General features: G+C 47.8%; 2 protein-coding genes across 2 annotated transcripts in view; both read left to right on the top strand.

The window, feature by feature from the left end:
• LOC126530603 (uncharacterized) overlaps positions 1–27,510 on the top strand; it is an 87,285-nt gene that overhangs the window by 26,664 nt on the left and 33,111 nt on the right. Inside the window, exons 3-6 of the mRNA XM_050177864.3 lie at positions 5,291–5,394; positions 7,954–8,156; positions 9,786–9,954; positions 17,271–17,546. Coding sequence (XP_050033821.3) covers positions 5,291–5,394; positions 7,954–8,156; positions 9,786–9,954; positions 17,271–17,546 — 752 coding nt within the window. The remainder of the gene's footprint in view (positions 1–5,290; positions 5,395–7,953; positions 8,157–9,785; positions 9,955–17,270; positions 17,547–27,510) is intronic.
• Positions 21,228–22,640, top strand: LOC126530608 (uncharacterized). The gene has a single exon (XM_050177871.3). It carries the CDS (start codon positions 21,315–21,317, stop codon positions 22,551–22,553), a length of 1,239 nt encoding a protein of 412 aa, XP_050033828.2. The 5' UTR covers positions 21,228–21,314; the 3' UTR covers positions 22,554–22,640.

Raw genomic sequence — 27,510 nt, forward strand, 5'->3', positions numbered from 1 at the left:
TGTCCCTGCAAACTTCTTTATCTCACCCACCCACCTAACTCTCTGCCACCCCCTGCTACGCTTCCTTTCCCTTGGAATCCAATCCGTAACCCTTAATCATCATTGGTTATCTTCCCTCCTCATTACATGTCCTGCCCATGCCCATTTCTTTTTCTTGATTACAACTAAGATGTCATTAACTCGTGTTTGTTCCCTCACCCAATCTGCTATTATCCCTGAACGTCTGAACGTTACAATCATCATTCTTTCCATAGCTCGTTGCGTCGTCCTCAATTTAAATAGAACGCTTTTCGTAAGCCTCCAGGCTTCTGCCCCGTACGTGGGTACGGGTAAGACACAGCTGTTATGCACTTTTTTCTTGAGGGATAATGACAACCTCCTGTTCATGATCTGAGAATGCCTGCGAAACGCACCCCAGCCCATTCTTATTCTTCTGATTATTTGGGTCTCATGATCCGGATCCGCGGTCACAACATGTCCAAAGTAGTTGTATTCCCTTGCCACTTCCAGTGCCTCACTACCTATCGTAAACTGCTGTTCTCTTCCGCGGCTGTTATACATTACTTTAGTTTTCTGCAGATTAATTTTTAGAACCACTCTTCTGCTTTGCCTCTCCAGGTCATTGAGCATGCATTGCAATTGGTCCCCTGAGTTACTAAGCAAGGCAATATCACCAGCGAATCGCAGGTTACTAAGGTATTCTCCATTAACTCTTATCCCCAATTCTTCCCAATCCAGGTCTCTGAATACCTCCTGTAAACATGCTGTGAACAGCACTGGAGAGATCGTATCTCCCTGCCTGACGCCTATCTTTATTGGGATTTTGTTGATTTCTTTATGGACCACTACGGTGGCTGTGGAGTCGCTATAGATATCTTTCAGTATTTCTACATACAGCTCGTCTGCACCCTGATCCGGAATGCCTCCGTGACTGCTGAGGTTTCGACTGAATCAAACGCTTTCTCGTCATCAATGAAAGCTATGTATAAGGGTTGGTTATATTCCGCACATTTTTCTATCACCTGATTGATAGTGTGAATATGGTCTATTGTTGAGTAGCCTTTACGGAATCCTCCCTGGTCCTTTGGTTGACAGAAGTCTAAGGTGTTCCTGATTCTATTTGCGATTACCTTAGTAAATACTTTGTAGGCAACGGACAGTAAGCTGAACGGACTATAATTTTTCAAGTCTTTGGCGTCCCCTTTCTTATGGATTAGGATTGTGTTAGCGTTCTTCCAAGATACCGGTACGCTCGAAGTCATGAGGCATTGCGTGTACAGCGTGGCCAGTTTTCCTAGAACAAGCTGCCCACCATCCTTCAACAAATCTGCTGTCACCTGATTCTTCCCAGCAGCCTTCCCCCTTTGCATAGCTCGCAAGGCTTTCTTTGCTTCTTCCGTAGTTACTTGTGGGATTTCAATTTCCTCTAGGCTATGCTCTCTTCCATTATCGTCGTGGGTGCCACTGGTACTGCATAAATCTCTATAGAACTCCTCATCCATATTAGTAATAATATTGCCGGCGTTGTCTCTTAACGCATACATGTGATTCCTGCCTATTCCTACTTTCTTCTTCACTGCTTTTAAGCTTCCTCCGTTCCTGAGAGCACGGTCAATGCTATCCATATTATACTTCCTTATGTGTTTTATGTGTTCCGTATCTGGTTGAGTGTACTGCGTGGTAATTGGGAAGTTTGGCTTGATGTTGTGTGTCACGTAACAAAAGGAGCTTAGGTACGGCAGGGAGGGTAGGTATTAAGAGTTACAGTGGTGCGCGCTTTCCGAAACCCGTGGCAGTTTCATTAAATTAGTGATACGTGGGTAGAATTATCCCGGCCCGCCAGAAGTAAGAGGAGTAGGCGGGCGTTGGATGGAGGTAGGGGACCTCTCATGTGAAGAGCTTTTATTTGCCTCCAGCCTCTCAAGGCGCGTCTCAAGTTGTGCAAAAGTACGTCCGAGAGTTAGGCTTAACCGTGTAAAAAGTGTGTCCATCTGTTGCTCAAGGCGAGAAGATAGCTGCTCGCCGAGTGTTGTGAATTTGGTTTCGAGGCGCGCCTCCAGAACTACCAATTCAGCGTCAAATTCGGATTCTAAGTAGAATTTGGATTCCAAGGTGGGGAGGAGGGGGGAACAGGTTTGTGTGTTGTGAGGCGGCTTACCTACACACGAAGAGCCCAAGCCTACTGGTCACGGGGTTCCAGGGTAAGCGGGGTGTTGCTTGCCAGTTTTGTGGTCACGTTGGGCGTCTTCAGCTTGTCGGCACATGTCGGTCGCTCCGAGCTCCTAGAGCGCCCTGTTTGTTGGCCGACAGGTGCTTCCGAGCGTTCAGATCCTGCACTGCGCGGTAAGTGGTGGTCTACTCGTTGCCGGCATCGTACTTCGCGTTCGGAGGTTGGCTTGGTTGTCCTATGGAGGTGGCGGTGCTTGCATTTCCAGGTCCCGGACAAATCAGGGCCTTAGAAAATGATGCAGAGTGGAGTTCATGTTGTAATTGGCTCCTTCGGGTGTAGCTCGCTGCATCTGGGGCACTTGTGTGTCCTAGGTTGGATGCATAAATCGTAGTGGTGAACTGTGATGCGGCGGTTACTGCAGGTCTCGACTCATGGTGTATAGGGCGTACACAGATGCAGTCCTCCGCCATAACCAATTTTTCGGGGGACGATGGCTTGGCCGAAGGTGATGAGTATCGAACGTGTGAGTCCCAGCCATCGAGCATCTAGTGCAGTAACGTGGGGGTTGCGGGCGATCAAGTCTGCTAGAAGTCCTTGTGGCGATTCTTTCCAGTAAGCGTTCGTAATAACTCCCCTAACTGAGCCATCAGGGGGTGCAATATATGCCGCCATGGCATACTCAAGTTCGTCGTAGATTATGTGCTGGAGTTTTACGAGCCTGAAAGCGTCATCTTGATTCGCCACCGACACTATGCAAGTGTTATGGACGCGGTGAACCCGATGTGTCAGCGTAGATGGGTCGGTCAGTGCAGTGGCCTGCATGAGAGCGGGGAGGAGGTAGTGTGGCTGGAGCGTCGTAAGGTCAAGGCCTCCCTGGGAGTGGAAGACGACTTTATATTCGTCTGGGGGAAAAACCGGCAGTTGCTTGATCTTTTGTGCTGCTGTAGGGAGCGCGCGTAGCTGCGTCGAGGAGCTATGGAACGCGGGAGTTGTGGCGGTCTCCCGCGTCTCCCGACCAGCCGGATCGGCGTTTGTACCTTGGCTCGCTTTTCTGGTTTCCCGGTGGTTCACCTGAGTTCTCAGGCCTTGGATACAGTTCCGAGGGTCATACTGGCTCGGGTCCATGTCCGTACCTTGCACCTGAACCTCCATACTTGCAACAGTAGGGGAGGTTGCGTCGTGAGGCGTAGCACGGCAGTGGCGCAAGGAGGGCGGGTTTTCGGGCCTGGTGTGCCCCCTGGGGCTCGCCGAAATCTCAAGGGGGATCAGTAGAGAGCGCTCACTTGTATGAAGGCGTTGGTATGTTTGTGGGCACTTGGAGATATAAGCGATTGGCCATTTTCGCTGTCACGGTGCGGAGCCGAAGCGAAGAAGACCCAGCTGCCGGTCCCGGGACGAAGACGGTCCGTGGGAAACGACAAGAAGGCGGCTGTCCTGCCAGTACTAAGAAAGCTCGGTCCACCGTGCAGCTGCAGGCCGGTTCGCTTGAAATTTAAACACCATAATTAGGATCCGATGGCGGTCGCACACAAACGAATCCATCTGTCGTAGCCGGCTAAATGGTCATAAGATGCCGCCGTTTTCACAAGGCATTCTCAGAAGGCGCGCGGATGCCAAACCAGATGGGCAGTGTCGTGTCGCCCAGTTTTCGTGACCGAGACGGTGAGCGGGACATGTGGGAAGCGCATGGGCATTAGCGGTGGCTGCGAGCTCAAGCACGCCCTACCTTTTATCCTCACGCCCGTCTCCCTGAACGCCCGCCTTCAGCTCGGACCGTCTTCCCTTTTGTTCCAAGCGAGGGTGCAGATCTGGCGCCTCTTCTGCGATGCAACCACTAATCCGATTTCTTTCCACGCGTGGGTGTCTCCCGCATCCCCTCTTCGCGGAACCCACCAGCGTCCTTCGTTTTTGGTTATTGACCGATACAGCAGCGTGTGAAATCGTCCTGCGCTTCGCTGTAGTCGCATAAACTGAGCCACACCACAACAGCAAGACCACCTCTCTATCGTCAAATTAACTCTATCTATCTATCTATCTATCTATCTATCTATCTATCTATCTATCTATCTATCTATCTATTACGTACATCTCAAACCGTTTTCCCGCCAAATTTTATTTTTTATGTGATGCGGGAACAGGATTCGAAACTAACCGCTGGACCAACTTACGTAACTGATATTAGGCACTCTGTACCTATTTGGCTTTTTTCAACGGCCATCTTTGACGCCAATGTGGACCATGAAATGCGACACTGGAAATGCTGCACTGGTTATGTACCGAACTTGAATGAACCCCGTTGAAACCGACTTGGAGCACTGAGTTTGTGCCGCTCGGTCGGTGCTGCTCTTGAATGACCCTCTTTTATATCAATTCAGGTCCGGTATGTGCTAGTAGAAGTGTGTCACTGTTCAATGAATCTGTTGACGCTAACTTTAAGTTTCTCTAAGTTTATCCTATGATCAACGGTATCAAACTCGTGCCACACGTAGACATTACAGTGACACCGCTAGATGGCGCAGCGTGCGCAGTAAGACATTATAGAGGAGGCCGGCTGCTTAGAAGTTTTGACGTTGGCAGTAGCGTGTGCCACTTCATCGTTTCAATGCTAATCGCATTAAGATCGAGATTTATCGTGAGATTGCTTCTGGCGAATTTTTTTCGTACAGTTGTGCATGTGTCGTAATTATCTGTGCATATAAATCTGAATAACACGGCGCTAAGTACTAAGTCGCGGGATCCAATCCCGATCACGGCGGCCGCCTTCCGATGGCGATGAAATGCCAAAAACGCCCGTGCCTGTTGAATTGGGCGCACGGTAAAGGTCTCCTGGTGCTCGAAATTAACCCAGAAAATTAAACTACCGCGCGCCTAATAAACAAATCGTGATTTTGTCACGTAAAACCCCAGAATCCATTCATTCATTCAACAACGCGTTTCCGAGCATCGTACATCGCCTTCTGCCTCACGAGGCGCGCAGCTAAGTGGCGCAAGCAATGAAGCGGTGGTCGTGTCACGCGCTGGTGCTGAAATCTCGCCTTCCAACTCAAAGAAGCTTCACGTCCTTTAGACTCCAACATTGACATGAATTTCTTTGTTTCTTCTTTCCTTCCCACAACCAAGGCGAACTGCGCTACCAGCTAAGCGACAGCGACAGCACTCACATTCTAACGGATGCCGCCTTTGCGGAAAAGGCTCGTAAGGCGGCGTCTTCATTAGAAATAAAGGTGAGAATATGCACAGAACATTTTTTGCTGCAATAAAATAATAGTTTCAGCAACTGCTGTACACCTGGCTTGTCTAACTGCATAGTGTTATTGACATGAAAATACAAAGAAAGCTCTAGTATGCATTATTATTAGTGCTTTGTACACCTGAAGAGTACTTCACTGTATCTCTCAGTATGTAACAGCGTGCTCTTCTTTGTCTTCTCTTCAGTCAATAGTTACTGGGGCTTCGCCGGGTAGGATCTCGGAGCCTCTGCCTATTACATGGTCTGTTATCAATATGAACACTGAGTGAAAAAGTTGGTAATACTCAAGGACAGCATCCATTTCTTTAGAGGGGATATATTAAGTTTCTTTTACATTCGTGATCATACGCTTGAATAACTACAGTTGAAAAAAATGTTTATTCAATAATGTCGCGCATACAAATACTGTTTTATTATTATCTGCCCAAAAGTGTTGTTACATGTCTTCGATTACACACACGGTAATCAGCTACCGATGTAGCTGGTTCTGTAAAAAAGTTTGTGTTCTTCTTTATTTGCACAATTTTGTAGGAACCTCGCATCATCTACGTGCGAATTATAACTGCTCCTAATAGTATACTGTTGGCAACTCGTTTTTAACAAAGACTCATACATTTATTGACATTTATATATAATGAAAGGGTGTTTATTAGCCAACAGCGGTTGGGCCGACCGTCAGCGCAGGGCCTCAGGATGAGCAGCGTTTCCCGAGAACAGCGCTGCAGAGGAGTGTTCTTCGCTACAACAACTATGTTTTACGCAACATGTACAAAAACTTTATTGCATTTATCAAGGGATCACGACTAACGACTTGTTATTTTAAAATATTCCTGCTTTCGAGATCTCTGTTGTCAGGAAATCGATGAATCAATACACCCTTTTTCTGACTAACGCCAATGAGCCTTTGTATCTTGCCGCATAGATCTCGGTCGAGCGATTTCAGGACGAACGGATAACCTTGTTCTGAATAGGTAATCAAAAATGAACCAGAATAGTACAAAGCATCCGAGAGGGATTTCAGATGCTTTGTTGCCCTATACTGCGTTGCAATGACCTTTCATTGCCGTGAGTAATTTTTCGGTAGTTTACATTGCATGATATTGCTTTTTGTTTGTGGTAGAGCCTTATTGTCGATGCTACTGTCTTGCCTAAGTGGAATTTGTTACGAAAACGGAATCTGCTCTGCCCTGTTCTCTGCGGAAGCTGCTCTGAAATGCTTTGCAGTAGAATCCCGTTCACATTTTTTTGAAGAGGCAGCGTGGCAGACTTTTGGCAGTCTGCCAAGCTGATTTTTATTTGAACCACATAATTGATATGTGCACAAGCAGCCAGTCCAAGTTATTCATCGTTCTTCTATCTTGTGTGGTAAGTGCGCCCTTCCTGTCCACTTTCTGCCGTGAGTAGCAGCGAGGGAGGGGGGGGGGGGGGGGGGGGCACAGATTCTCTTCGTACGATACTCCAGAAAAGTAACGGTACCAAACAGATGCGGAAGAAGTACACAAAATAAAACGGGCACTGACCTCTAAATGAGCTTCATTCAAAACGAAAAATTGCTTTAAAAACAGCAATAAGTCGCATGATCGCGGTGGTGAACGCACTCGCTGAAAAATCAACGAAACGTTAAAACGATATGACCTGTCAACACAGCGTGTTATCCAAAAGATGCGTGCAGAGGAGTTTCCTTAAGGAGCAGGCTGTTATGAGCATGGGACACAAGCGGTAAGTTCCACATCTCCGCTTGATCCAATAGGCCTCTGTCGCTTGCCCATTAGTTTCACCTTTACATCTGCTATGAAATATGGTTTGAATAAACTAACGATAGCCCCGCATTCCTTCCGACGAGTTGACCCTTGTAGGCTGCCAAAATTGTTCTTCACACGCTGTCTTTCCTGCCACGTACAATTGTTAAAGCACAGACCGGTTCCCCAGATGTATAGTGTTAAGCCAGGTTGAATTTCGGGCTTGTTCACTCATGAGAAAAGAAAAGCAGTGCTACCCCACGGGTGGAGACAAGAAGGAGCACATAGACATCGTGCTGCTTTGTCTGTGTGCTCCTAAACCTCACTTGTCCCGTCTGGCAACGCTCTTTAAACATGACGTGGTCTTTTCAACAACTAATTAAAATGAGGTACGCTAGATCTCATTAATAAACCATAATTAATGCTTGAAATAAGCACTTACCAGTGCCCAGCTTCACGGACAAAGGTTAGATGGACACTGAACGATAGCACAGCACACTGCTGCTGGAGGGCAACAGATGTGCGCACATTTTCGAAAGAACTGCTTTTAGACGTACGCCTACATGCCCCCTTTTTCTTCTCGAATTTCAAACACTTCTCAGCCCCCAAAGGCTATGAAACTTGTGAAACGCTCCAAACATGATTTTCTTCTTCTTGATTTTGTTTTGTTTTGCTGCCGAATGGATAGCTAGAGGATGTATATTCATCTGCGCGTGGAGAGGAGCGAGAGATCTATGTTTACCCCAAGCGCGACAGTGACTGTTTGATCCATGATAATATAATTTACTCTGCAGGGACTCTTTGCGACGGCTCCTACGGAAGGATTTGAGTCAACGGCCTCGTTCCTTAACATGGACGAGGCTTTGTTCCGAGAAGTCCTCGTGGAGGATCCTAAAAATTGCGTGCTTGGGATTTGCTACACCTCAGGAACCACTGGTCTTGCAAAAGGTGTGGTCGTCACCCACTACGGCTTGGTGGCAAACATGGCAACGGCAGGGTAAGCCCAAACTAATGAGCAGAATAGTAAAAAAAGGGCAAAAAGTTTGGAAAGGTTTTTGTGAAAACTAGATCCGTGGTTTTGTGCCTCTCTATTGCCTTTTGTGTTCTCGCTCTATTATTCTACTATAATGTAATTTAGGATCCATTATCCGAAAAGTGAGTTTTGAACACCTCATGAACATTCTCGGTTGGGAAGAGGAGGAAAAGTGAGTTCATTGAGCGCGTTGCCAACGTTTCAGAAATCAGAATTCCATAATTACAGAATAGTCTGAAATTGAAACCATGGCGTATAGCTGAGTTGGAGGGCCATGGTGTGAGATGGTGGTTGGGAATAACTCTAGAATCTGCAATAATCACTTGGATGGAAAGCGCATTGTAGTGGACATTGGTGGGAGTGAGCAAGATAGTGTGGATAATATTTAAATGTAAAGCGGTAACCGAAAAGTCGTAACGCAAAAGGATTTATACCGTTAAATAAAGTACACTACAAAACAAGCCTTAGGAAAAATGATTTCTTCTCAATGCAACGCATGCGTGTTACAAAAGTGTTTCCTCTCCTAAAATTTACGTCAGAACTAAGGACGCATGTACCTCATCCAATTCGGGCGGTTGGTTGGACTGGCGCTGAAACATACTTCAAGGATTGCATAAAGAAGATGGCTCACTTATAGGCGATTTCTACACTTCTACGTTGGTTTCTTAGTCGTAGTACAAACGAGGGCATGGACATTATCAATTGCCGAATGCCAAAAAAGCTTGGTCTAGAGAGCTATGCAGGATGCCCCGAGTTTTTCGCTCGCCTGAGTTTTTTCGATGGCAGTCAGTGACCAAAGATAACGTGAAATGCGCGAGAGCATCAGACAACAAATTATCGAGATAAAGGCACGTATGTCAACACGAGCGCGGCCAGCGTGCACTCTTCGTCGTTTCAAACAGAGAAAAATGGGAAATGTTACGCGCCAGCGCTCCTTATTGCTGTCAACGAAATTCGTAATACCTTGATTATCTGGCTATCTATCTACACACCCGGTGCAAGCAAGTTGCCACAGATTTCTGGGGCGCGTCAGGGGCGTGTCTCCTTCTTCGGACATTTTCTGCCTATCCACTGCCAATGCGGACAGTGTGGCGCTAACCCTTCGCTCCCATTCGAATGTGGTAAAAGGTGACACTTTTTCCTAAAGCTGACTTGGACAGTTAATGCACTGGGCGGAACAATAATCAAATGAATGAAGGCACTCTTGGTTCGACCCGCTGACTCCTTGTTTTTCGGCCACCCATGAAACAGTGCCCAAGCTGCGATAACCCAAGCGTGGATCTAGATAACCTTACAATATCGGAGGCGTGCCCCGGCTTCAAATTGATGTCTCGATGTCATTAGCTAAATCTTCTGACAGTGCCGCCAGAGTTAGCAGAGATATGGAATATTGCCGAACTCGGGCTTTCCTGCACAGCACCTCTGGTTTCATCTGCCAACCTCCTGTTTCTCTTGAAATATTCAATACGGCTTCAATAAATAGTTTGTCCTAAGCGCCTTTTGAAGGATCGGTTTGTAAGATTGACGAACTAATAACACATCTCCTTCTCGCAATACCTTTCCTCAGACATGTGTCATGTGAATATGCCGCAGGCCTTGCTTTTCCTGGGATGCCAGCGACGTGGTGTTGATTGCAGCCCCCATCACGCATGCGTCAGGAATCACCTGCATCACTTTCGGCGTGCTTTTGGGCACACCTTTTGTGGTAGTGACTCCCGGCGCGAGTCTACAATGCATCAGCGAACTCATCGAAATATACAAGGTACTCGGTGGCTGGCAAACATAAAGCTTTACTTTAAACTATAGAAGTATCTTGTTTTCTATAGCAGCCTTGCTCAATGGCCTCGTAGCATGGTGCGTCATGTAATAACATTAAGGCTCGGTAGATCTCTGCGAAAGCGGTTGGTCGTGTCAGCCAACCGGAAAACACGACCAAGAGAAAGGCTCCTGAATTACCAGCGACTAATCACCCTCCGCTCTACGACTAATTAATGGGAGCGTTAGAGAAGCATTAGTAGCGGACAATGGACAAGCTCTCCCCTCATGACTGGAACACTCAGCTGGCTTGTATTTTATTTCATTCATCACCACCTGAAGCGCCCAGAGGTATCACAGTGCTTGTGTGCACAAGGTATCGTAGCAGCAACCACACATTCATTTAAGAACAATGGTGCATAAAGCAACTGCAATGGTTTAGAGAAAGGTGATAACAGCACCCACAAGAAATAAGAAGCTATATTGAAGTAACACAGCTTTTTATTTTATAACACAAGCTGTGTTGATTTAATCCACTCAGAAAGAGTAAAAGTGCATATTTGCATTAGCATGCTAATATGTATACCAGAAGCGCCACCTCAGCTGAGGTGGAAGTGAATACGTTCACTTGAAATGGCAAGCTAGCTAGCAAGCTAGCAGGTAAAGTCCAAACTTCGTGATGACCCACGTGACGGCGAAACATTCGTTTTCGGTAGTGAAATAATTTCTCTCCGCAGATGATAAAGTTCAGCTGGCGTACGCAGTAACTAGAGCGATACCTAGTTGTAGCTGCACAAGAACAGCACCGATGCCGATGTTGCTTGCATCCGTGTGTTTTTGTATCGGTATCCGCGTCAAAGTAGCCCAGAATTGGAGCAGACACGCGAACGAGAAGGAGGAAACCGCGATATACTCGGCTCTTCAAGCCGCAAAAGGCCCGATGACCATTTTCTCCGACACGCGCATGGCGGTCCAGGGCTTTCTCGTCCGCTATAATTTCTAAACACGCAGCCAGCATGGTCAACGGATCCTTTCGTATTGCTACGGGCGAAGATACTGGAGGTCATAACGTAGCGTGGTTCCCGGCCCCCGTGAACGATATAACTAACCAAGCGGGTTGCAACCCTAACGAGCAGGCCAACTGCCTGGCGCGTGAATTCACGAACCGCGTCCGAAATAACGGTCCGGCTCTTCCACAGAATTGCCCCTTCAAAGATTCGCTAACAACCTATCCCGAAATTACGTCGCATTACAGACACAGCAGGAGGAAATTCCCTCCCCCCATCCCGAAACTGAACAGGGCTCAAGCCGTTACTTTCAGGCTCTTACAGACGAGATCATACCTGCTCCCAGAGCCCTCAGTTGGATAGACCCGAACTTCCGCAGCCGGGCTCCAAATGCGGTCACGCATGCTGCTCCTTCGACCACATGTTCTATCTGTTCCTGTACAACGCGGGCTCCGACCTTCCATACAACTCAAAGTGGGACGCCTTGCTAAAGAGCTCGGAATTGACGCACCAACTACAGGCCATCCAGAGGGCCCGCGACGTCGCAGAGAGTCACCTCCTCTCGGTCCCGTCGTGGGCGGAGCCAGCAACTCGATTGGGGAGCCGAATCAATCAAGTTCCTCAGGACACTCCAATAAAGTTCTTGTCACTGTCACTGTGGGCGTGTCTGCAGCTCGCGAAAGGCGTCTTGCTGTTTGTGCCCAAGCAAAAGTAACGTCGTCCTTCGTAAGCGGAGTTAGCGGTTCAGCATGGTGCGAAAAAATTCTCATCGAAGCTGTGGTAGCAGGCGGAGAGCTCCAGGAAGCGCCGGACTCCCCGCTTGTTTCTAGGTGTCGGTAAATAGGCAACAGCCACAGTTTTCTCTGGGTCAGGCCAAATTCCGGCGTTAATGACTACGTCGCCAAGGAATTCGAGTTCGTTGTAGGCGATGAGGCATTTTTCAGGTTGAAGGGAGAGACCAGCGGCGAGGATGGCCTGAAGGGTGGTTTTAGATTGCTCGATGTGTTGTTCAAACGTTGCAAAGAAGAGCATGATGTCGTCTAAATACACGAGACACGATTGCCACTTTAGGCCAGTTGAGACACTGTCCATCATTCGCTGAAAAGTTGTTGCAACTTAAGACAAGCCGAATGGAAGAACACCAAACCCATACAGGCCGTCTGGTGTAATAAAGGCAGTCTTTTCACGGTCGCGCTCATCTACTTCAATCTGCCAGTAGCCACTGCACAAGTCCATGGATGAAAAGATCAGACACGCCGGAGGCGATCTAAGAAGTCATCAATGCGGGGCAAGGGATACACATCTTTATTGTGAAGTGGTTGAGTTTAAGGTTATCCGCGCATAACTGTAGGTTTCCGTCTTTCTTTTTCACCAATATAAGCGGTGACGCACACAGACTACTGGAAGGTTGTACATTGTCGTCTTCGAGTATCAGCTCGAATTCGCTACGAATGGCATCAAGCTCCTTCTGGGAAACCCGGTGGGTATGTTCGTGCGCGCCCTCACAGTCGGATCAGTGATGATGCGGTGTTTCATAAACGTAGTCTGTTTTACTCTGGAAGTGAACGCTAACAATCATTGAACGAGTGCAGAAGGCGAACGAGACTTCATCTGCGCAGGCGCTAGGTGCGGGCTCACCTCAATTTCACTGGCGGCCTTTGCCTCATGCGAACTGCTCACTGATAGTTCTGTCAAAGATGCACAGTCTTCTGATGCATTGAAGCTCTCGAAGTTTGCTGTTAGACTGCGCTGTACGAAATGCTGTAACTCTCCATTGAAATTCCTCACCATGATCGCCGTTTGCTTGCGATGGAGTTTAGAACAGCTCTTGCGACGCAGATTTGACGACCTAGTAGGACTGAAACGTTGCTTCAGCAATTCTGGGAACATTTTTGTCGGACTCGCACTAGCCGACAACGAACATGCTACTACGTGGAGGTACTGCAACTGTGAGATCAACGACACGTATAGCTGTTCACTCTGAGGGGTATTCATCCGGTGGTACAATGAGTTGGCTAGAGAATGAAATGAGTAGGTTCCGCAGATTGATGATGGCTTGATATTTCTTTGGTTAATCCATAACCAACGTTATTTCACACGAACAATGAGGCATTACGATGAAAGAGCCAATAAAAGTAAAATTGCGGATTTGAATTCTGGCCGTTCATCGCCCTGTTGGTGTTACAAGACGACAAGTGGCTATGCGCTGCTGGGGACCTTCCCAAGGCGTCGTAACATTCCACATTGCAGCTGCCAATGTACCACTGAGAACAGAGTAATCGGCATCGGTGTTGACGAGAGCAGTTACTTCGCAGCCATCAACAGAAATGGTAATGTCAGCGGAAACTGGTATCATGTGAGATGTTGGAAATTGATGTCGATCACAGCCGACGTCGAGGGAGCAAATTTAGGTTTCGCGGATAGCTACCTGACCCCCGCAGGTCACTGGTGCTAGTTTCTTCGATGTGCTGGAGTAACTGCGGCCGGCGGAATCGAAGGGGGTAGTGTTGCTGCTAGGGGGCACAAAGCGCCTAAGAGACGGTGATCGAGACTGCCGCCGCTGCGTCACCGCAAGGTCATGATGTCCTGACTGACAAGTTTCGATTCCTGTGGGTGCGCGCCCTAGTGCGGGCAACGCGCTTCAGGGTGAAAGCAAGGGAGACCCATTTGCCGGAACGCACAGTACGGTAAAAGTCACCGGCTTCCCCACAGTGGTAGCACAGTCAACGGTTGTAGGCCGAGCGCAGACATTTACTTTCCTCATGTTAAGTCGTTGGTCACTATATGCAGCCGTATGCGGGGTATTGGCACTTGGAGACGCCATGGCGCCTGTCCCTTTGGAGAGAAGAAACTTACTGTAGTTTGCATTGGCACACGCATCGCTTCGGCACAATTGATCAAGGGGTGCGCGAAAAGTTGCATTACCTGTCGGATCTCGTCACGAACCACATCTGTAATTGCCGTCACATTCAGCTGGGGTCCCACTGCTTGCCACCTTTGGAGTTATTCCTTCGCCACACGCCGTACGAGGTCTGTGAGGCTTTCATTTTCGTTTCCTGTCGCGAGGGAGCAGGCGGCGACGGTGAGGCGCTCATATTGCGACGACCGCTGCCGAGACGTCCTCTCCATGGTTGATGCCTCAAGAAGGGACTTCGCACAGTGGCAGGAAGATTACGCACCAGGCCGACAAACAGTTGCTCTTTTACTCCACGTATCAAGAGCCGCACGTTCTTCTCGGACATGAAGGGACCCGCTCACCGAAACAGCCGACACATTTCTTCGACGAACATAGCAGTGCCCTTGGTTCTCCTATGATTTCGTGACACCAGGGCTTGCTCGGCTTGTTTTTTCCTTTCAGCGCTCCTGTATTTGTCACGAAGCTGTCGCTGAAATTCTTGCCAACTCGCCAAAGGAAATTCGTGGTTCACATAGCACATGCGTGCTGAATCCTCGAGTGCAAAGCAGACGCATCGGATCTTCTTGGTGTCGTCGCACTCATTGAGGCTGGCGATTCGATCGAAGTCATCCAATATTCAACGTACTCGAATGTGTCACCGTGGAAAGATCAAGGCGTGCGTGGCGCACATGCAATCAACAAGAAATGACCCAGTTGGGTCTCCTGCATCTGGTCTGCCGTAGCTGTGGACATTTTTCTCGATGGACATGCCAGCAGATAGAACTCAGGTGGCGGCCCTTGCAGATGACGGCTTCTTCGGGCGACTTGGGGTGAGAAAGCTACTGGCGTTTGCAGCTCTGGGTCCAGATCGCCTAGGGTGCCGCCTAGGTCTACGCAGCACCTCTACCAGTTGGTCGCGAGAGGAAAGGAGAGAGAATTCCACTGGCAGCGAACGGCAGCTTTACTGAAGCGGCCACGACAACCAACGTCCTTCACGTTGTTTTTTCACAGCAACCAGTTAGAAAAATGAGTGCCCAATCTGATTATGATGATGATTATGAAATGAACACGCATAACGCGGGTGGCAATATCCACAATAGATAATCAAATCACGCGTAGTTATTGCAACGGGAAAAGTAAAACATTTTCTTGAAGTTTTCTTGTTTACATCATGCGATTTGGAAAAATTTCGCAGCCTTCCGCCAACTCACCTTTCAGTCACTGACATGCAGCAGCTAAAAAATTTGGAATGAAAGCGTCTCTGCTGCCATAATGTACAAGTTTCTCATTCGCTTGGGGACGAAATTTTGGGCAATGTGAGTAATATTCCACTGAAATACTGAGGTTCGTATCATGAATATTGTGCTGTAATATTATCTATCGTAGCTTTTGCACAATAGAACCCTTCAACTTACTAACTACACAGCCTTGACGGCTATTCTCGACTCCTCCTTCTCGACTCATTACTATTGCATCAACAAGCTCAACTGCAGTTCGCGTTGGCGCAGAAATGAGCCTCAACAGCTTAGCCCGACATAAATTCACTTATCTGTTAATGCAATAAGACAGGTGTCAGATGCGTCAGTGTTGCGTTAGGCTAAAGCGGACATTATGTCCACGAAGTTTGAGCGGGATGTGCTCCCTCCGCGACAGCCTTCCTTTTCTTACGGCCGCTACGCTTGTGCCGATACCTCTTTTGTTCGGTGCCATTGCGAAAGCGGAGCGTATGAAAAGTAACATAAAAAGTACCTATACCAAGCCACGCCTGCACCGGTAAGTAGACATCGAAGAAAACCTGCTCCAAGACTGCTTTTTTTTTTCCTTGTCTCTCTCTCCAATCCGATCTTTCCACTCAATCTATCGCTGTATGTTGGAAGTGACCAACTGGGGTAGCTCTTAGTTATACGAGTGACTTGCAGTGCTTTGAAGGGTGACTCGGCTTGTCGTCCTAAAGATCGATTGTGGCGCACACCCTGAGAGAAACGAGTTAGAGGTGTTGTCGATAAACAAGTTTGTGCAAGAGGTCGGTGAAACCTAATTCAAGCCTACTATTCAAATGAGCCTATGGTGCCAGGAGCGCTCTTCATCGCCCCAATAGGCGATAATGGCTCTTTCTGCGTGTGGTGCGCTCATCGCGTAGGTGTGTAAAGCATGAGGCGTTAATTACTGCAGCACTCAGACAAGGACGGAAACACCTTAAGAGCGCAGCCGACCACATTCACATTCACACTCTCTTTCAAAAACACCCAAGGAAAGAACCACGTTTTCACTAAAGAGCTAGTGTTAAAAGGTGGCTCATTTCATAGGTGTTGGTGTGTGTATGTGTGCATGCGTGTATGGGATTTGTTTGCTTACCCTCTTAAAGCTGTTACGACGATGAATACTCGATGAGTCCAGCTTCAACTTCTGAGGAATACAGCTGCCTCGTACTTTCTTCGGTCGAGCATCTCCATCATCTTTTAATGGTCACTGACTGCTGTATCTTAACCACTACGCTTTGTTTCGCACCTTCCCTACCGTATACGGAAGTCGCCGGGCCTTCCCTGCAAAAATATTTTACTTTGTATTGTGAGGTATTTAAGGTGTCCTTAAATTACTCTAAGTGCGCTAAACAGATAACAAGAGATGCTTATACGACATCTATCTCTGTTGAAATGCAAGAATCTGTACCAGAGAGAGAGAGAGAAAGGCAAAGGAAAGACAGGGAGGTTAACCAGAGATCTGTACCATCTATCCCAAATAAATATGTTCCTGAATTTCCTTCCCCGAAGGCTTTCCTAGATTTATTTGCTTCAACGAATATATTGCTACTGAAAACTTCTCTCGTATACGTAACAATCACCTTTCGTTTTAGTAAGGCTGAACAAGGCGGGCTGTGCTTCCTCCCGCCTTTGTGCTGCATGCAGTGCTGCAAGTGACGTTGAACATGTTGATCTAGTGAGTTCCATCTGACAGCACCCACACGAAATAGCAGCGAGCAAATCACAGTTGGTTCGAGAGCTCAGTTGTATGCCCATTTGGACAGAAAACAGCTTGATGGTATGCTTCTGCGTCTCTTGCTCACTATTTTCAAATTCCTACAGATGTCAACGCACGTGTATGTAATCCGCTCCTGAGGCCCAACGCAGCTACCAAATCTAGAGGCGACCACCAGGCTGAGAGGGATCAATACTAACTGGAAATGTAGTTACTCAAGCTCAGATTCAGCCAATTTGGCACCAGAGGTCATCTTTAGATGTCGCCAGCACAATGCTTAGCACGCTGTTCCCCTCGTTCTACGCAAGTGTGTTGACCTGTGTACTTATAACGATGTTATTTTACACAGAATACATCCGCAGCAGACATTTAGATAAGCAAAGCTCACCCAATAATATGTTTTAGACTCCCTTAGGTGAAAAATTATATTTCTTCACTTTACAGGTGACGTCCCTTTCCTTACCACCGACACATCTGCGGGCGATCGTGGCGGAGATGAAAAGCACAGGAAACCGGCTTAAAGGCATCCGTCGCATCGGAACCGGAGGCTTGGTGTTTTCGGAGCCCCTTCTCAGGGAAATTCAAGAGGCATTCGTGGACTTCGAGTGTCTGGTGAACGGATATGCCATGACCGAGTCAATGGGTATCCTGTGCTCACCATCCATCCACGCGACCAAAGGTGTGGACGTTGGCTTTGTGGCTCCTTCGTCAGAGATTAAGGTGGGTGTGACACTGATGCGTACACGAATTGTTTCTAATCCTATCATCATCATTACCAACCTATTTTTACGGCTTACGCTGTTATGGGCTCAATACAGTAGCCGTTTCTGTTGGCGATGAAGTCCACCGCAGCCGCTGCCGGTGTCCGTCGCTGTTGTCGCCAGGAAGAATTAAAAACACATAGTTCCCTCCGTGATTGAACCTGGGCCCACGGCATGGGAGTCAGCTGCTCTACCCCTGTACCATGCCAAGGCTTGCTGGCTGCTGTGAAAACATGCTCTATGCAGGGGTCCTAGCACGAGCAGTCACGCGATGTGAGATACGCGTCCTGTAGCATTGATACGTACGCACTTTGCATTGCAGTTGCATGTTGTTACGAAAGATGTTTATTTTCGCGGTGAAACATTATCCAAAAGGAAGCCACAAGAAAGGACCAGCCGGCGCAGAGTACAGCCGAGCTCACGCTTCTTACTCCACTCCTTCGTGTGGCTCAGTCACACAGTGCTGTGACATTTTCGCCGGCGGCAGACGAAGCTCGCTGAGTGAGATAAAAGGATGGCATAGGCGTACTTACCGAGGAGGGGGGGAGGGCTACTGCACTGCACGGAGATCTGTCAAGTGTGCTTTATCTCCGAGTTCACAGTGGATCTCCGTCACGTGCGTGGACCGGAAAATGCTGCCGTTGATGCACTCTCCCGCGTCGATGCCCTGGCGGCCCTACTACTAGTGGACATGGAGGAGCTAGTAGCCGCCCAGTGCAACTACCGTGAACTGCATCGCCTTCATTCGTCATTCACCTCCCTGTCCTTCACCGAGTGCCCACTTCCGTTTTCTTCCTCTTTGATAACATCCGAGACATCCACGGCTGTTCCTCAACCCTTTGCACCTTTGGCGCTTCGTCGCTCAACTTTGGTCAACTGCACAACATGAGCCACCCTGGAATTCGTAAGAACCAGAAGCTAGTCACAACTCAGTTCATTTCGTTTAGTATCAATGCAGACGTTCGTCGCTGGGCGCGAACCTGCCTTCAATGCTAGCGTGTGTAAGTTTACCGCCATACCGTCCCGTCTAATTCCCCATTTTGGCCTCCAGACGCGAGGTTTTCCCATGTCCACGTCGACACTGTCGGCCCTCTCCCGCCATCACGTGGGACCTCTTACCTGCTCACATGTGTGCACCCCTTCACCTGATGGCCCGAGGCGTTTCCCATTACAAGCACTACGGCAGAAACAGTTGCTACGCCTTTCATGAGCGGCTGGGTGTCGCGTTTCGGTTGCCCTTCTGTCGTGACCACCGACCGAGGCCACCAGTTTTAATCGGCCCTATTACCGTGGTTGCCAACATCCTGGGCTTTCGACACATCCATACGACCGCCTACTATCCTTCCGCGAATGGCATGGTGGAACGACTTTATCTGAAACTGAAGGCGGCCCTCACCACTTCTCAGCCAACGTTCCCTTGGCTCGTCCACATTCCCTTCGTCCTTCTGGGCATCCGATCAGCACTGAAGGCTGGCCTAGATTGCTATTCGGCTGAACTCGTCTACGGCGCTTTCTTGCGCCTTCCTCGAGAATTCTTCGCGCACTCGTCGCCATCTTTCACCCATGATGCTTCCACCTACATCCGGGAGTTGCGCACCACGTTTCGTGACTTTGCTTCTGTAATTCCTGCTGACCGGCACCACCGTTCTGTTCACCCCTCACCCCGGCCTACGATGGACCATTCCGCATGCTCCATCACACTCCTAATACTTTTGCACTAGGCATTAACGGTCGTGAAGACGTCGTCGCTGCTGACCGACTCAAACCTGTCTATGTCGCCGCTCTTGCGCCTGCAATCCCTCCACTCAACCTAGCCTCGATTCCTTCATCACTCCGGGCGGTCACATCTACGCACGTTCACTGGACGGCTCCTCAGGCTTCCGTTCCACGGGGGAGGGGGGGAGGGGAGCCCTGTAGCGATAATGAGAAAGATCTGAAGAAATTTGCTAATTAAGGAATATGTGCATATATTAAAAGGAAAACGCAGCAGTTTTTCCGGCGAGGTGCCTAGACTAGGTTAATTGTTTCGCTCCTTAATAGATAGAGCCGCAAGCTGTTGTATACAGCTTTGCCGTGTTAAGGGTTCCTCTTGGAAGGATCCAGTCGTTTAGTGCAACGACTGGGCTCTGTATCCCAGCAAGGCAGATTTTTCGCAGTGAGGATACGCCAGGACATTTCCATAGCAAATGGTGTGCAATGGATGGCTCACCCGTGTCGCAAGTTCGACGGGTAGGATCCACTAACTTGTTAGGGTATTGCGCTCTACAATTACCAAAAAAATTACTGCGGAACTCATTTCATGATGACTGTGACGGTAAAGTGAATAGCGTTCGAGCTATGTAGCGAGAGATCGTATTCCTTCAGTGACCTTCATTTAACACATGTAGTGCTAATTCTGAGGCTTTCGTTGCTTCAGCTGTATGCCACATACTACGATTTCTTCCCAGTTTGCTATGACATACGCTTGCCAAGTCGCCCCTTAGCGTGGAGACATGATAACGACTGTATGATGTCGACGCAGCGGCGACGGAATGATGAAGAATTGATATTGATGGGACGACAAAGGTGCTATTGGTCGCGAAATTGAACGTAAGGGGAGATGCGGGTCGAAAATCGCGGTTTTTTTCGAAAATTATCCATTTTTTTCTTTTTACTTGTTTTGTCAAGTTTACTACCTCTACTTTTATGAAAATAAAAATCAAAGCTGAATTTAAATGGGAAATAGATTAAAAATGCATTTAAAGAGCACAAGGTGGCTATTAAAAAACCGAAAGTACGCTGTCTTCGAGCTTCTCGCCGCCGCCATCGCGCGGTTCCTCGCTGTTGCTGATCGCGTGAGGAGATCGGCCAAGCCTCATTCTCTGAATCGCCATGGTTGCCTGGGCGTCTACAGCGCTAGAAATAATAAAGAAAAGCATGCTATTGCCGCGTTTTCCGAGCGCTGCGACTGGTTTTTAAATCACGTGGTACGAATCGGGAAACGCCATTGGCCATCATGCGCATACATGTGGCGAAGCCTACTTGCTGGCTCCATGTGTCGTCGAGGTGCGCTTCAGAGTGACGATCGTTCGGCAACTATATCTTCGTCATGGACGAAGCGGGACCAAGCAAGCGCAGTCATCATGGAGTGAAACACCGTTCGGTGCACAAATATCGAGGTCGCCGGCGGAAATCTAAGGCAAAGGTTCGTCCAGCGACAACTCGATCCACGGCCGCCACGGCGGTTAGGCCTAGCGCAAGCGGTGCCGATCCCGCCCGTGTTACGGATGCCTCCGGCGAGTTTGAAGCGGCCTTAGAATACGTGAGTGCGTCGGAAAAGAAGATTGGACATTTCCAAGCTGAGGAAAGAGCGCATGATGGGGTGTCATCATTCATTACTGATTTGGCAGCGCTCAACATTCTTGTGAGCGGCGCGACTTGCCCAACATGCCAGCGCTCAGAACTTCGTGTCCGGGAACCGGCCACGAAGCGCAAAGGACTCGCTTCGTTCCTGGAGCTGCAGTGCGAGAACTGTGCGTGCCCAAAAAGTGTTCTTTCCGCAACTTATACATCGCGGCGAGTTGCGGCGTGCAGGGACACCAGCAGAGGTGCGCGCCGAGACTATGACAGCGGGAGCTCGCGTGAAAGCTTCGCCATCAACGTCAAAGCTGCTGTGGCGGCCCGTTCGATAGGAATTGGGTATGAGCAGCTAGTGCGGTTTTCATCAGTGATTGGACTTCACAAACCGATGCATCACAAATCTTTCGCTGCAATCAGCCGGAAGGTACACGATGCTGCGATGAGTGCAGTCTCCGAAAATCTCCGGAAATCGCGGGAGATTACAAAGAGAGATGCCGGCGGGGATAATATTGCTGTGATGTATGATGGCACATGGCATAAACGCGGCCATAAAAGCCACAACGGCATTGGGACAGTTGTTTCCCTGGACACCGGCCTTTGCCTGGACTTCGAGGTCCTTTCGAACTACTGCCTTGCCTGCAGCCGGCACAGGGTCCTGCCAGATGAGGAAGAAGAAGTCTGGCAGGCATTTCATGGCCCTGTGTGTGAAAAGAATGTAGACTGTTCGTCCCATGCTATGGAGACAGAAGCAGCAGTGCGTATATGGCAGAGGAGCCGATCTTACGACACACCACTGTATTTCAGAAAGTTTCTTAGCGACGGGGACTCAAAAGCCTATGCAGCAGTGGTAGAGGCCAATGTCTACAGTGGTGTCCTTATTGAAAAAGAAGATTGCACTAATCACGTGGCAAAGCGCCTCGGAACCGCTCTCCGGAAGCTAAAAGAACCCCTGCCAAGAGGAGAGAAACTGAAGGAGCCTGCTATCCTAAAGCTGCAGACCTACTATCAGGTTGCTATTACTAGCAACAGGGGCAGCGTGAAAGGAATGTATAGAGCAATTTGGGCCTCATATTTTCATTCATGCTCATCCGATGGTGCTAGCAGCCATAAGTATTGTCCAGAAGGAGCAACATCCTGGTGCAAGCACCGGCGTGCTGAAGCGTTGGGTGAGCCTGCACTAACCCACACACCGCTACTGACCAAGGCCCAGGGAAAGGCAATACTGCCGATCTACAAGCGGCTCACCGATGAGAAGTTGCTGGCCAGGTGCATCCAAGGCAAAACCCAAAATGCCGCGGAGTCATTGAATAGCAAGATATGGCTTCTGTGCCCCAAAACGAGATTTGCCTCACGGTATGTAGTGGAAATGGCTACTGCCTTGGCTGTCCTCTGGTTCAACAGAGGGCACACCAGCTTTGAGCGTGTCCTCGAAGAACTAGGCGTGCTTCCATCTGAAAGTCTGGTGGAGCTTGGCACATCCAAAGACATAGCAAGGCAGAAAAAAATGTCCTTGAAGCTGACTGCGGAAGCGAGAGCAAATCGCCGCACACTGACAAAAAAAGCACGTGTTGAGGAGTGCACTCGCAAGCGCCGTGAGGGAGAGACATACGCTGCAGGAAGTTTCTAGTGGCAGTCGCTGTTTTATGAATAATTTTCTTTTTTTACATCAAAATTTGATTGGAATTCAAGCCCTCTTTTGTAAATAAACATGCAATTATAACTTCAAACGCGTTTTTCTCAAAATGAAATTTTGGGCAATTTTTTTAGTTTGCCCCTCATGTTTTTGGCACTTCTGATGCTTGGATTTGAATGAAATTTTGCACACATTTTCTCTGAAGCGTGAGGAGTGCCATTATCTCTCTCAAACATAAGTATTGGCCGAATATTTACAAAAAAATTAAAATTTCCACATGGTGGTGTCATGAAAATATAGACTTGCCAGGTTCAAATTTTTCACACCATTAGCATATTTGTATGCACTTTATAATTAGTTTTTGGCACTGTACAGTTTATATGGATCAAAATGAGCCATCAATGATCTGTGATTATGGAAGTTAAGTGTGACAAAAAGGGGGGCTAAAAAAGGTGCAATTTAGCACATTGGCATCGAATAGAACAAAAACTATGCAACTTACAGTGAAACTAATTGCAGGTTTGAAATCAGCATGAAAAACTAAATTAATAGGTGGAGTTTCATAGCTCTAAGTCAAAAATTGAAGAAAAAGTGTCTTCGAGTAGCATGCTTGGCGGACATTGGCTGAACCACGACAGTGTGGATAGCGCATCGCCTCGTCTGCTAGCCGCTACTTGCTTACATGTGCGCGTGCGGTACGCACGTCCTTTAAGTTCTGTTTGTCCCGTTATTGTAGCGCAATCAGAAATGGCGGTATGCATTTTTTTACAATGTCGAGGCTCATCTGGCTTTGCGCTGTACTCTTTGCGCTGCAATAATATCAGTGACTGCCCACGTCGAGCGCGCGATCCTTGATCGTTGCGCCCTGCGTTCGTCGCAGTCATTAAAATTGTATGCTTGCGCTGTGATTCAAGCACTTCACAAAGGGCGTTTGGGGTCGTGTTAAACAAACGAAGTGGTCACTGCGATAGCGATTGAGCGATTACTTGTAACAATGCGTTGATCATTCCGCAATGCTTGTGACACCACAAAATATCAACCACATTGCGTGCGATCACTCAGCGGTAGGAAAGGAAATCACAAGGGCTCATTTGATGTCGCACGACACAGTTGATCTTAGGCGTAAAATTGCATTACTGTGATTGTGATTGTGGTTAGCGGTTGCGCAACCATTCTTAGTTGTTTATGATGTGTCCTTGTATTATCATCATCAGCAGCAGCCTGGCTATGCCCACTGCAGGGCAAAGGCCTCTCCCATACTTCTCCAGCTACCTCGGTTATGTGCTAATTATAGCCATGTTGTCCTTCCAAACTTCTGAATCTCATCCGCCCACCTAACTTTCTGTCGCCCCCTGCTACGCCCCCCTTCGCCTGGAATCCTGCCTGTAACCCTTAATGACCATCGGTTATCTTCCCCCCTCATTACATACTCTGGCCATACCCATTTCTTTTGCTTGATTTCAACTAAGATGTCCTTTACTCGCATTTGTTCCCTCACCCAAACTGGTCTCTTCTTATTCCTTAACGTTACACCCATCATTCTTCTTTCCATAGCTCGTTAGCCCTTTTGAACCCTTTTAAACCCTTTTTAAAACCCTTTTCGTAAGCCTCCAGGTTTCTGCCCCGTACGTTAGACCTGGTAAGACACAGCTGTGATACACTTTTCTCTTGAGAGATAATGGCAACCTGCTGTTCGTGTCCTGCGAATGCCTGCCAAACGCACCCCTGCCCATTCTTATTCTTCTGATTATTTCAGTCTCATGATCCGGATCCGCCGTCACCAGGTGCCCTAAGTAGATGTATTCTCTTACCACTTCCAGTGTCTCGCCACCTATTGTAAATTGCTGTTCTTTTCCGAGACTGTTAAACATTACTTTAGTTTTCTGCAGATTAATTTTTAGACCCACCTTTTTGCTTTGCCGGTCCCGGTCAGTGAGCATGCATTGCAATTCGTCCCTTGAGTTACTAAGCAAGGCAATATCATCAGCGAATCGCAAGTTACTGAGGTATTCTCCATTAACTCTTATCCCCATTTCTTCCCAATCCAGGTCTCTGAATTCCTCCTGTAAACACGCTGTGAATAGCATTGGATATATCGTATCTCCCTGCCTGACGCCCTTCTTTATTGGGATTTTGTTGCTTTCTTTATGGAGGACTACGGTGGCTGTGGAGCCGCTATATATATCTTTTAGTATTTTTACATGCGGCTCGTCTACACCCTGATTCCGTAATGCCTGCATGACTTTAGAGGTTACGACTGAATCAAACACTTTCTTGTAATAAATGAAAGCTATATATAAGGGTTGGTCATATTCTGCACATTTCTCTTTCACCTGATTGATAGTGTGAATATGGTCTATTGTTGGGTAGCCTTTACGAAATCCTGCCTCGTCCTTTCGTTGACAGAAGTCTGAGGTGTTCCTGATTCTATTTGTGATTGTCTTAGTAAACGTTTTTTGGACAAAGTGTAGGCCTTTTATTATGTGGATATGCAATTACGCAGAAATAATTTTAACCTGCAAGTCAATTTTCGCGATTTAGTACTTTTAGTATCTGCTACAAAAGAGAATCGGAAAGAAAGTATTTCAAGAAGTCATGGGCAACATTGCAGTCGTAGACGCAAGACGTCGCAAAACTTAGTAGCTGGCAACTATTATAAAGTGCTCTTCAGGGTGATCTTGTTAGGTTAACGGGAAGTAGCAGCAATTATTATCAAAAAACTAAACAACGCAATATAGTTGGCTCTTAAAGTGATACAGAATTATTCGTACCATTCTCAGGAATGTGAGAGTAGATGAATCGTGTACTTCCACCATTTTTATGCTTCGGTGTGATCATGCAAGAGACCGTTGTGATAAACTGCTGATTTTGCTGCTACCGAGAAAAAAAAAAGAAAGCTTGTGAAGCCACACGGCGATCCTGCCACTGCTGTGTCACTCATAGTTCCGCATTTTGTTTTACTAAAATAAGTTACTATGTTGTAGTTGATAGACAAGAGAAAAAAAGTAACAAGTGCTTATGTATGCGTTCTAACGGTTTAGCAGAGCCACAGTAACTAGATCCGTTAACTACATCGTACAGGAATACACGCATTGTTATAACCAGTGCAAGAATAGAAGACCGTTCTGCAACAGCAACGCCAACAGAAAGGCGGACGGACGTTTTTTTCCTAGGCTCTGTGGCGGTGGCGAAAACATGTTTTTTGTGCACTCTTTCAACTTGCTTCTCTTTTTTTGTTTGCTGATAATTTTAGCCTTCAAATACTAACCTGGTTGTTTCTTTTCGTTCTTCTTTTTCTTTCTTTTTTCGTGTGCATGGGTGTGCTTCACGTATATTGGGTTTCGCAGTATAGTCAGTGTCTTTTCGCGCCGCATGTTTCAACACGCGCAACCGTGTGGAACGTCAAGTCCTTATAACCTTAAAATGCTAGTTTCAAAGTGGCAAAAGAGAACTTCTTGTTTGGCAAGTTGGTATTGATTTATTATAACTATTTTAAGGCGCCAAAGACAACGCACAGCACAAAAAAGAGAACGGGAGGCGCTCTGTCCCGTTGTTCTCTTGTGGGTTGTGTTGCTCTTTGGCGTCTTAAAATAGTTATAATGAAAGAGGAAAGTCTGTTATTTTGGTGGTTTTATTGTGTGTGCATTGGTAAGATTAATATTGCTTTGGTAGGACAGTGAGAGCACGGCCGCGTTTTTGAACACGTGCGAACGCATGTCATACCTTAAATATGTGCAGCATTTATTGCTTTTACAAGATTGCTGATAATTATTTGTAGAATTTTAAGGATTTACGCTCTATGCGTATCGGCCTTTGCTTGTAGGTACGTGCTTTGAAAGCTCCTGTGTTTGCATTAGAAAACGTTAAGTGCAAGACATGGTAACAAAAGCGGTATTGCGTCCAGTGTGCGGAGGTCACTCAAGGTAGACGAGGGGAGGGATGAGATTGGAGAGGAAATCGAGTCGATCAGCAGATACTGTGATGTCGATGCTAGACTAAAGAAAATGAAGGCGTTCCAGGAAACAGCTTGTAAAACAGGTCAAAGAACTCAAAAATTGGCTAAAGATGGATCGGAATGCGCGGAAGGCGATGCAAAAGACTTCAAGCAGCCGAGGAAAAGCACAAAAGGGCCGGCATCATGAACGAGAAAGGTCTTGACGAATGAACGCCGTCTCCCGACCTGACAGGACAGGGATTGTCAACAAAGCCCGTGCAATGCGCGCAACGGCGAGTGGGGGTAGCTGGAAAGAGCTTCACCTACCTGGAAGCGGCCACAAAGCAAAAGCAGGAACGCAGGGGTCAATGCCCCTTGTCAAATGAAAATCACGCCGAAAAGCATGGCAAAGGGAAGCAGGGAGAGGCCTCGAGAGTAGGCAAAAGGAAAGAGTGATTGTCGCCGGCGACTCAAACGCCGCAAGGTTCACAAAGGCAATTGTGGAGATTGTGAAAGCTGACAAATGATTGGTAGTAAGGACCTTTCCAGGGCCAACATTGCGCGCTGTCATGGAGCGAGCATAGGTGCCCGTCGATGCAACCTTCTAGTGGTAGCAGATATGGATTTTAACGCGACAGCACAAAGGGAAGCTGAAGAGTCTGTCGAATTGAATAAGACGCTTATATACGGGTGTGGGAAACTTATAAACCTTGCAGGTAGAATTTTGGGGGGGGGGGGGGGGGGGGATTTTTCACTTAGGAGCGACGTAATCGTCGGTTACAATTGCGCTGTCGCTCCGCCCCCCGTCGAACGCCGTGCGCTGCTGCTGACGCTGACGATGCGAGCAGACACCGGAAACTGCGGCCTAGTGACGTCAGCACTGATGTTCCGTCCCTTCGCAGTCTCCGCGACCATGCCTGACAGTGCTTGTTTCTGATAGCGAGCCGTTATAAGCTGCTTCGCTCGACCCTGCATTACTTTGTGTCTATGTAGAGCGGTAGTTAACGTGCGCACCAT

The sequence above is a fragment of the Dermacentor andersoni genome, chromosome 4 (assembly GCF_023375885.2).
Source record: "Dermacentor andersoni chromosome 4, qqDerAnde1_hic_scaffold, whole genome shotgun sequence".
Lineage (NCBI taxonomy): Eukaryota > Metazoa > Arthropoda > Arachnida > Ixodida > Ixodidae > Dermacentor > Dermacentor andersoni.

Coding starts and splice junctions, on each gene's coding strand:
- LOC126530608 (XM_050177871.3), top strand. CDS start 21,315: ATGCATCACAAATCTTTCGCTGCAATCAGCCGGAAGGTACACGATGCT.